A 10522-nucleotide genomic window follows, 5' to 3' on the forward strand; every position below is an offset into this window, starting at 1 on the left:
ATATATATATATATATATATATATATATATATATATATATATATATATATGTGTGGATTCACTGTATATACTGTATATAACCCCATGCAGCTTTTCTTGCTTTGGCACCTCCTTCTACGTTTTGAATATTTGAGCTGATCTCCACTGTGAGATCAGTTAAGTCAACCAATCAATCAATCATCATCGTCATCATCCCACTGATCCCAGTAGCCTCCCATAGAGTCTGCTGTATCCCAGTTAGCTGCTGGGTCTCCATCCCATCAATACCAGTAAAGTTCAGCAGCGGAGCTTCTGGACGTCTGCAGATCTCCTGCAGGATGGATCAGATTCCTGAACATCAGAGGAAGATCTCTGATGAACAGCATATCTCCTTCATCATCAGTCCTTCATCATCCTCAGGAGGCTGAGCTTCATCTGCAGGTCTCTGATGATCTTTTCTTCTTCTTCTCTGTGTTTCTGTCGTCTCTGTGCCGTTGGTTCCAAAGGTTTTCTGCCCCGCTCCTCCCAAGTTAGTATCCTGTGCTGCTGTGTGCCTGTTCTGCTGTTTGAAGGTTTGCTGTGGAGCTGCTGGTGTCTCCAGATGCTGTAGAGTAGCAGGAATGTCACCGTAAACGTGCTTCAGACGTGGCGTGGAGGCGTGGAGGCTGAGCGTTAACCGTTTTTAGGAGTAAAGATGAGGAACCAGAAATGAACAATAGATCTTATTCTGCAGGTTATTAATGTCTAACATGAAGCTGCTGCTCAGTGCTGAGGTCAAAGTTCAGTGGTTTGCATCTGTGTGAGGAAAAAGTTTATTAAAGATAACAGGCTTCAGGAGAGTTAATATTTAGCTTTTTTTTTGTTTGTTAATTAAATATATTAAATTAAAAATAATTAGTTTGGATTTAATCTAACAGTTCTGATTAAAAATGTTTTGTTTTTTTTATTTCCTGCCTTATTTCGAACATTCCTGACCAGATTATCGCACTAAATCCACAGCGAAGCAGAGCTTCTTAGTTTAAAGCACAGACCTTCCTGAGGACAGCATGGCTGCCTGCTGCAGAGCTGCATGACTGCATGACTATGACTATATGCTCCATAGCTGCATGCTGCAGGGCTGCATGACTGCATGGCTGCCTGCTGCATGGCAGCCTGCTGCACGGCTGCCTGCTGCATGGCTGCCTGCTGCACGGCTGCACAGCTGCATGACTATGACTATATGCTCCATAGCTGCATGCTGCAGGGCTGCATGCAGCTTGCTGTAGGCCTGCATGACTGCATGCAGCATATCTGCACGGCTGCATGATGCGCTTTGTTATTGGTGATAAATGGTTCTAGAGAAGGAAAGAAAGAGGAAATGTTTGCCTGCTGTTTAAAGAAAAGCATCTTCGTCTTTAATGAATTACCTCCAGCTTCCTTCGTTTAATGAAGGAAATGTAGAAAAATCAGTTTTTAAGGAAAGAATAAATTATCCTGAAAAAGAAAGATAAAAACTGCGTAACTTTGTTTGATAAAAATAGTTTCCTTTGCTTCATTCATCCTGAAAAACATTTATTTCAAAGCTGAATAAACTAAAAGCTTTTGAAGTTGAATGTAGAAGTTAACATGCAAACATCAGATTCATTCTGACACTGTTGGCTGGAAGTCATTTAACTGAACATTAGTTTCACGTCATCAGTCAGTCAGCTGGTTCCTGCAGCTGACAGCCGGCTGTAGGTCGGTCTGAAAAACGCCGTCGTTTCTCCATCCTGGAGGCGACCAGGAGGAGGTCTGACAGCTGGAGGCTGACCTTCTGACCTGTTAGGAGCCGTTTGTTCAGGATTGAACAGGAGGAAAGAAAAGGATTCACAGTTTTCACCATTTTAGAAGATCTGAAAAGTGTGGCTTGCATCTGTATGCATTAACTCTGATGCCTCTAAATAAAACCCAGAGCCACGCTGACTTTAAATTAATCAGAAACCAAGAACCGACGTTCTCTGATGTTCTGATCCAATCTAAGCAGAACCGTCGGTCAGTGAAGTTCCGGATGCTTCTGACTCACAGCAGCTCAATAGAACATTATTATTTTTATTACATAATAAATTCTCCTTTATTTCACCATAATTTTAACACAAACCTTTTAAAAGAACATGATTCATGTTCATGAAGTTCATAAAGATTATTTATATAAAAGACATAACTGTCAGATTCATGGATTACGTTTTTATAAAGAATATTAACGCATGAAAATTAATATGCCGGTGTTTATTTTAACAACATAAAGTTTATTATTTTAATTGCGAAATAATCAGGTTTTACCTTCACGCAATTCAATTCAGTTTATTCACAACACAGAGCCAGGCAGACGAGCTCCGAGCCAGCTCCCATGTCAGAGGATGAAGAGAGCACATCCAGTTAGTCACAGTCAGAGAAACAGGACTACACTGGAAAACAGGCCAAGCTCCAACATCTAGAAACAAAGGTGTTGATGGCAGCAGCACAGCTGATATTTCTCTCCAGGATGGAGTCACAGCCAAACAGGAACAGACCAGATGAAGCTACTATGAGAAAAAGCAGAGAGAGCAGAACGTTAGAGATTGAACTAACAGATTCTGCAGAGTGGGAGAATAGAGATAGAATGAAGCAGAATGATGAAAAAGGGGTCCCTATGTCCTCCAGCAGTCTAAGCCTATAGCAGCAGAACTATAGAGGTAGAATGAAACAGAATGACGACCAACGTTCTGCGGATTGGACCGGGCCTGCTGTGTGTTTGCTGTGAGCCTGCAGCTGGATGGTTCTTCTTCTTTCAACCGTCTCCTCCTCCTCCGTCTGTCCATCCTGTCCCCCCTTCATCCGTCCTCCCCTCAGCGCCGGCTTCCACCCCGGCGTGATGAAGGACGTCTCGGTCTCCAGCCATAAGAGCATCGAGGTCACCGGTCCTGGAGGGAAGGCCACCATCATCCACGCCCAGTACAACACGCCCATCAGCCTGTACTCCCAGGACGCCATCATGGACACCATCGCTGGCCAATCACAGGCCAAAGGACACGAAGCTGGGTAGGGACCCCCCTCCTGCTGTCCAGCTCTTCCTCCTCCTCCTCTTCCTCTTTCTCTATACCTTTTAAAAGCTGCAGGATGTGACCTCGATGCTTTAAACCTGCTGATCTTCTGCTCTGTGTCTCCCTCTGCTGGACATAGATTAAATGATGCCAGCTTCTCCATCCTTCTATCAGATCAGATCTTTGAGGATTTCCATGCCGGGTTTGGTTCTGGTTCTGTGTTCCTGGTTCTGGTTGCTTTGTTCTCGCATTAATGGTCTATACTCAGGTTTTACCTTCAACATCAGGACCAATAAGGCGGTTCTGGTTTTGGTTCGGTCCGTTTTGTGTGAGTGTGACTGATGCTGCTGCAGGAGGTGATGTGAAGAAAGTCTTCTGGGATTTTCTTCCTGAGGCTCTGATGATCAAATCGATTCAATTCGATTTTCCATCCAGTTTATTTCCAACACATTCCATCTCAGGTGGCTTTATAGATCCAGATCAATCAGATCATCCAGTCAGATTAAAGGTTGAATGTTTTCTATTGAAGGAAAACCAGCTGATTGCATCCAGTGATTGACTTGGTGAGCTATGGGTTGAACTAACAGATTCTGCAGAGTGGGAGAATAGAGATAGAATGAGATAGAATGATGAAAAAGGGGTCCCTATGTCCTCCAGCAGTCTAAGCCTATAGCAGCAGAACTATAGAGATATTCTTATATCTAAAGCAAACACATTCCAGGACATTACAACTTTTTTTTTTCTTTTTAATGCTTGTATTTTTATCTTTAATTGTGTCTTGCTTGAACTCTACTCTATATAAGCTACTGGAACCAGAAGTTTCCTGCAGGAGTTATACCAAAGGATAAATACAGTTGAGTCTAAGTCTAAGCTCAGGATAATCTGAGCCACTCTAACTAGAAGCTGGAAGTTGGTTCTGCGCTGCTAGCAAACTAGCTGAGGTCCATTTGGTTCTATGTGGTTCTGCTCTGTGTTTCAGTGGCCTGATCCCCTGTGTAAATCTGTTCTAATAACACTTTACATCCATCCATCCATCCATCCATCCATCCATCCATCCATCCATCCATCCATCCATCCATCCATCCATCCATCCATCCATGTTGTTTTGATCGCTGCTGTTGCTTTATTATTTTTCTTTCTGTTTTATTTTATTTTTATTTAACATAAAGTTTAAAGGCTGCTGTTCAATATTACATTTTTTTCTTTACATTATTCTATTTTAACATCCTTTGACAGAAAAAAACTATAAAATCTGAAATAAAAAACACACAAAAAGCCAACATTTAACAATGAAGTAATCATTAGAACAAATTGAACCAAATGTTCACAAAAACACCTGAAAACTTCAGAGCGATTAGATGCTCCTAATGAGGGACTCAGACATCAGAGGATCCATTAATGGGTTAAAGTAGAGAAAAATGAAGAGATAAACCCTGGATGTTCTGATCCTCCTCCTGACGTTAAATCAGCTCCTAATTAAACTCCTCCTCCTCCTCCTGTGATCATATCTTCTGTTCTTCATGTCATCAAACACTAAATAACGTCAGTTTGTCTTTTACTAAGTTAGAACTATTAGATTCCCGAACCTTTCTAAAGTGTCTCTGTGCTGACCCGGTTTGGTTTTGGGGGGAATCCGGTTCCAGTCCCGTCTCAGGTAAAGACCGGCTGGTGGACTCCGCCTCCCCGGTCTACCAGGCCGTCCAGAACACAGAGAGGGAGCAGGATGACTGGGGCCGCCGCAGCACCAGTACCCAGTCCAAGACCTTCCAGATCCTGGCCCACATGACCCACACCGAGTCCTGTAAGTTCCCTCTGGCAGGTTCCCCCTCCTCCGCTAAATCATTATGATACTGCTGAAAGTTGGAAAACGGTGGAGATAACCCAAAAAGAAGAAGAAAAGTAAATAAATCTTTTATTTCAGCTTTAATCTCCTCGAATCTGAAGGTTCTGTAAAATCCATCGATTCCTGCATTTAAACTGCAACTTATTCCAGAAACTGGAGGCACTTTAGGGCTGAACTTTTGTCTGTCTGAGGAGCAGATGTTCATCTTGAGGAGCCCTTGAAGATGAAGGAGATTTTTAGGTCTAAGCAACTAAAACATCATACATACATACAGGGAAAGAAAGAAAGCAGAGAGACAATCAGTTTAGTTTTACTCGCGAGGAGAGTAGGAAGAGACTGCGGAGTTTACAAATCTCTAACCCACTCTGCCGGTCTTTAGCTTTCTCCTCGCTATTTATTAAAGTCAGGGAGGGGGATCCCTAGTTACACAAGCTGAGGTTGTGCTAAATGTATAGGAAACAAGAAATACAATTAAATTCGCAGCCTCAGTGAACAGATCAATTTGCATTCAAATGTCTTGCGGTCAAATGGTCCGAGAACCTCCTGGTTTGGTTAAGCTTGAGCAATACTTCCTGATAGTTGACCTATACACCTCTCTGGAACAGTAATATGTCACACATTATACATCATAAGAACAAACATAAAGTATCTTATACATAATTATTCCAACAGAGATGAAACTAATGAAGGAACAGCTTCACCTGGACAGCTAGAACAATCTGCATCCAGAACTTCATCCATCAGCAGCAGATAGAACCTGATGGAGCAAAGAGAACCGAGTCTCCAGCTCTTCATCGATCCTTTATTGAAAGAAGAATAGTTGATGTTCTCCTTTAGTTCTGCAGACGAGCATCCAGTCTGTCAGCAGCCTGGTTCTCTGGAGGTAGGAGGTCAGATCATGGTCTGGGCTTAGATCTTCTCCTCAGCCCTGATGGCAGCTTTAAACAGATGTTCCATAGAAACATCTGCTGCCTTCAGGATAACGTCTCCCCCTGTGAACTCCTCCAGGACGAGGAGATGTCTAAGTTAGCAGAAGATGTGTTGGTAGGAAGAACAGGACAGGAAATCATCAGTTTGGTTTCCTCTCTGCCTGAAGATGCTTCCAGATGTTTCTGGTCGACGTTGCAGCCTGGATGCAGGAATTTAAGAAATGATGAGAAGAATCTTCTTATTTTAGGACAAACATCAAACTAAACTGATGGTTTTGAAGCTGCTGTCAGTGATCCTTATGTTTGTGTTCCAGCTCTGCAGCATCAGCAGGAGGAGGATGAGGAGGTGATGAGGAGGAGCAGGTAGGCTGTAGAGAACCCACCTCCTCACCTGTGCACACCCCCCTTCCTCTGCACTCCCCCCCACCCCCCTGGATGCAGTCACCTCCTCTCCCCTCACTGTTCTTCCTCTGCAGAGTTCACATGTTCTGAGGAGGAGGTCCTCCACACTAAAACTAACCTACATGTAATGAGGAGGGTTCACCAGCAGGAGGTGCTGTTGAAATACAAATAACTCAGATCATATTACAGATTAAGCAGAATAACAAATGATAATTGTTGGAATTTAAATCATTATATCACCAATAAAATGAAAAAAAAATACCTAATTTATTAAAAACATGTAAAACCTTTTGGAAATAATCCACTAATTGACGGCAGGTTAATCTCAATCTGACCCCAAGAAGGAGATAAACCTGAAATAAATGCTAAAAATTCTCTTGAATATCTGAAAATCAGCTTAATAAATAAATAAATAGATAAATAAATAAATAAATAAATAAATAAATAAATAAATAAATAAATAAATAAAACTATTTGGTTCCAAGTGGAGCTCTCCCTCTGTGAGGAGTTCCCTCCTCTTGTGTCCAGCAGGGGGTGCTGCTGTCTTACTTTACAGTCAAACTCATCCAAAGCTCCTGTCTGTAAGAAGAACTTTAACCCCTTCAGCCCAGAGGGTCTTAGGAGGTAATTCCACCTGTAATTCCATCTGTGAATTAAAGCAAGTTCAGCTCCCAAACTATAAATTATAAATAAAATTGTTTGTATTTTTATAACATAAAAGCATTTAGGAATATTTTTCAGGTGGAACCAATATTTTAAATGTAATCCTGTCTGATTTATAGGTGAATATTTAGCGTCGGCAAATTGTTTCCTAAAATAAACGATGCAAAACACCATTAAAGCCCTTTGGAAACTCTGGATGAACCTTCAGGCTTTAGGGATTCTGAAAAATTCATTCATTTTTCTCCTCATTAAATGGAATCTGGTCAAACAAATATAATGATTTCCATTATTGGAAACCCTCCACAAAAAAAAAACCCGGCGCCCAAAAGATAGACGCGGAGACACAGAAAAATACACAGAAAATAACAAAAAACAAAAGAAAAAAAAAACAAAACAGAACAGCATATAAGACGCAAAATTAAAAATCACACTATATGTGAAAAAAAAGACAAAAATCTCAAAAAAAATCATTTTGAAACATGTTTTAGAAATGTTAAAGCCTCATTTAAACGCCGAGTGGATGAAACACCATGTGACTGTGTTTTGATAATTTCTATAAATAGATGAAAATCAGCAGGTGTCAGCTGGGCGCTGTACGGGGGTGAAATGTTACGTTAAACAATAAACTTTTTAGACCCTGAAACTTTTAAACTTGAATTATACAAATGTTTTATTTAATTATTTTTGTTTCAAATGGGTCTGAATGTCTTGGTGCTGCGATCAGGGAACCTCCTCTGATTGTTTTACAGTCAAAATCAGTTTTAAGCTCAGAGTAAAGGTTTCTAGCATCAGTTACCATGGCAACATACCCAGTAAGGTCAGCATAGAAGCCCTTAGTTCTCTTTTTTAGTGCAGGACTCGGGTCAGAGCCTGGTTCTGGTCCCATTAGCAGTGTTTCCTGTTGCTGTGGTTTAGTTTCCTCTGATTTTCTTTTATTATTAGTCGATTCTTGAACTCCTTGTTCTTTCTGTCACTGAAAGCTCGTTTATTGGTTCTTCATCCTTAAACCACATGATCACACTAACAGCTTTAACACATCAGAGGAATGAATGAATCTCCTGTTTGACTGAAAACTGATTCTGAGGAGCTGAACGTTTTTAGCGTCGGTTTAAAATCTTCTAAATTCAGCAAAAACCTTCAGAATCATGTTGGCTGGAAACCAGATGAGTTTTTTCTTCAGAAGCTGCAGAGAATCTGTTGATCCTGTTGTTGGGCAGCAGATGGAGCTGAGGCCCCGCCCCTCCCCACTGATGGATGGAGCTTTCTGTTCTCCCCGCACTTATTTAATCATCCCTCCATTACATCCCATCGATCCCTCTGAACCCCCCCGCCTCTTGTCAGACTCCATTCTCCGCCCGATGCCTCAGCGTGAATCAATAGGACCACAGGTCGAGCTTTTATCCACCAATAAAGAGACTGTGGCTTTGATTATTTTATCCCTTCCTGGAGGAAGCAGCTGGGATTGATTCACAGCTTCCAGATGAAGAGAAACTGAAGAATCTGATCCACTTCCAGCTGAAGACACAAAGTTCAAGAAACCATGAATAAATTATGTTAGAAAAAAATCTCAATTTATCTGCTTCAAAGGCAGAAACATGAAGCCGTCCAACCAGGAAGAAAACAAAGATAACAAATTTATTTAAAAACAATCCAGATTTGATCATTTTCATAGTATTAATTTACACTGAAAAAACGATCTAGAAATGTATTAACCTTCATTTGAGCAGGTAAATGAGATAGTTTAACAGTGGAATGAGTATTTTTACTCTTAAAATAAAATAATTAGATAATATGTGCTTGAAATAAGACAATGTTATTGTTTTTTTTAATCTTAAATGTAAATTGTCTTGTTCTATTTGCAAAATGTCTCTTTTATCCCATCAATTCCAGAACAAATGCCCCTTTTTTAAGAAAAAAAATACTTATCTCGATTTCGATATTTTCCAGTGCTCTGTTTGGTTGTTCTGCAGTAAAAACCTAGATTAAAACTTTGATTAAAACTATTTCAGTAATTGTTTAGATTTAGGCGTATTTATTTTTCTCTCATCTTATTGAGATTAGAACTGAGTTTCACTGCAGCCTGGAATCAGATGTTCTCCTGCTTCCTGAAGCTCCTTCAGGTTTTTTATCTCTGCACTGCAAAAATTGAAATCTAAATAAGTAATTTTTTCTTCAAATAAATTATTTTTTTCCTGAATTGAGGAGGTAAGTGAGACCCTTTGCCAATAGAACAAGACAATTTATATTTAAAATAAGAAAAAACAATTGCATTGTCTTATTTCAAGTGCATATTATCTAATAATCTTATTTTAAAAGTAAAAATACTCATTCCATTGGCAGATCATCTTATTTAACAACTCAAATTAAAATTAAATAAACTTTTTTTGAAGAAATTTTCACTTTTTTCTAGACCATTTTTGCAGTGTGGTTATTGTGTAGAAAATAATCCCTCAGACTCTGATTGCTGTTTATATCTGTCTGCCATGAAGACTAGATTACTGGTGAAGATTCTCAAGGTCATAGTGATTCCCAAAAAAGTTAAAAATCAATCCTCTGGACTTTGTTTCCAAGTTTGAAGACGTTTCTCTTCCATCCAGGAAGCTGTTTTTAACAAAGAAGCCAAACGACCCCGATTCCAAAGGGGGGGACCCGTTCATCCGTTTCTATTTGCATGTTTTCTAAACTAAAACCAGGCTTTGTTGGGCTGCTGGATAAAACCTGGAACTAAACGCTATTTCTGACATTTGGATTTGAAAAATCTTCCTGGATGGAAGAGAAACGTCTTCAAACGTGGAAACAAAGTCCAGAGGATTGATTTTAATTTTCTTTCTTTGGAATAGCTAAATTGAATTTAAATTTAATGTCGGCCCTGGAGCCCAGTAAACATGAAAGAGGCTAAGATGGAGACGCATATAATCTCATCCAACATGGAGGAATTTCATCCCTCCTCCTCCCAGCAGATGAATCTCTGACCCTCCTCCTCCTCGTCTGCGCTCCACAATCTAATAAAGTCCCATCAGTGAGTCACACCAGCTGAAATCCCTCCCAGGAATAAACCCTAATTCGATTCAAACACCGTCCTGCTGACCTCCTGCAGATGGGAGGTTCTCCAGCTTCTCCGTCCACAGATCTGTTGCTTTAGTGAATATAAAACAAAGACAGGAAACTGGAATGGAGCAGGAGAACTCAGAGGAGGGAGATCGGCTGCTTTTCAGATTCCCTCAGTCTGCAGCTTCACCTGCGGCTCCTAGACTCACAGGTGGAAAGGTATAATCTCAGAACATGGCGGAGTGGACCGTAAAATCTCTTCTATTGGGTTTCGCAATTATGAGACTCACTGCAAAAACGATCTAAATATAAGCAAAAATCTCTTAAATTAGATGAATTAACCCAGGATTTGAGTAGGTCAATACACTGCAAAAAAATTTCATTTTTTCTTACAATGCTGCATTTTCAAGGAGGTAAAAGAGACATTTAGCCAATGGAAAAACACAATTTACATTTAAAATAAATAAAAAACAATCGCATTGTCATATTTCAAGTGCATATTATCTAATTATCTTATTTTTACTCATTCCTTTGGCAAATCATGTAATTTACTTACTCAAATTAATGGTAAATAAACTTAATTTAAGACATTTTTGCTCATTTCTAGATTGTTTCTGCAG

At 40.0% G+C, this 10522-nt stretch overlaps 1 protein-coding gene across 6 annotated transcripts in view; it reads left to right on the forward strand.

Annotated features, from left to right (window-relative positions):
- Positions 1-10522, forward strand: part of LOC107100125 (LIM domain-binding protein 3-like) — a 46619-nt gene that overhangs the window by 28342 nt on the left and 7755 nt on the right. For 3 of the 6 annotated variants that reach the window (XM_015398493.1, XM_015398492.1, XM_015398496.1), the window contains 4 exons: positions 486-508; positions 2827-3015; positions 4661-4818; positions 6104-6152. In XM_015398493.1, the coding sequence (XP_015253979.1) occupies positions 486-508; positions 2827-3015; positions 4661-4818; positions 6104-6152 (419 nt within the window). The remainder of the gene's footprint in view (positions 1-485; positions 509-2826; positions 3016-4660; positions 4819-6103; positions 6153-10522) is intronic. The other 3 variants (XM_015398497.1, XM_015398498.1, XM_015398494.1) reach the window with 2 other exon arrangements.

Source organism: Cyprinodon variegatus, unplaced genomic scaffold (genome assembly GCF_000732505.1).
Source record: "Cyprinodon variegatus isolate N-32 unplaced genomic scaffold, C_variegatus-1.0 Scaffold938, whole genome shotgun sequence".
Taxonomy (NCBI): Eukaryota; Metazoa; Chordata; class Actinopteri; order Cyprinodontiformes; family Cyprinodontidae; genus Cyprinodon; species Cyprinodon variegatus.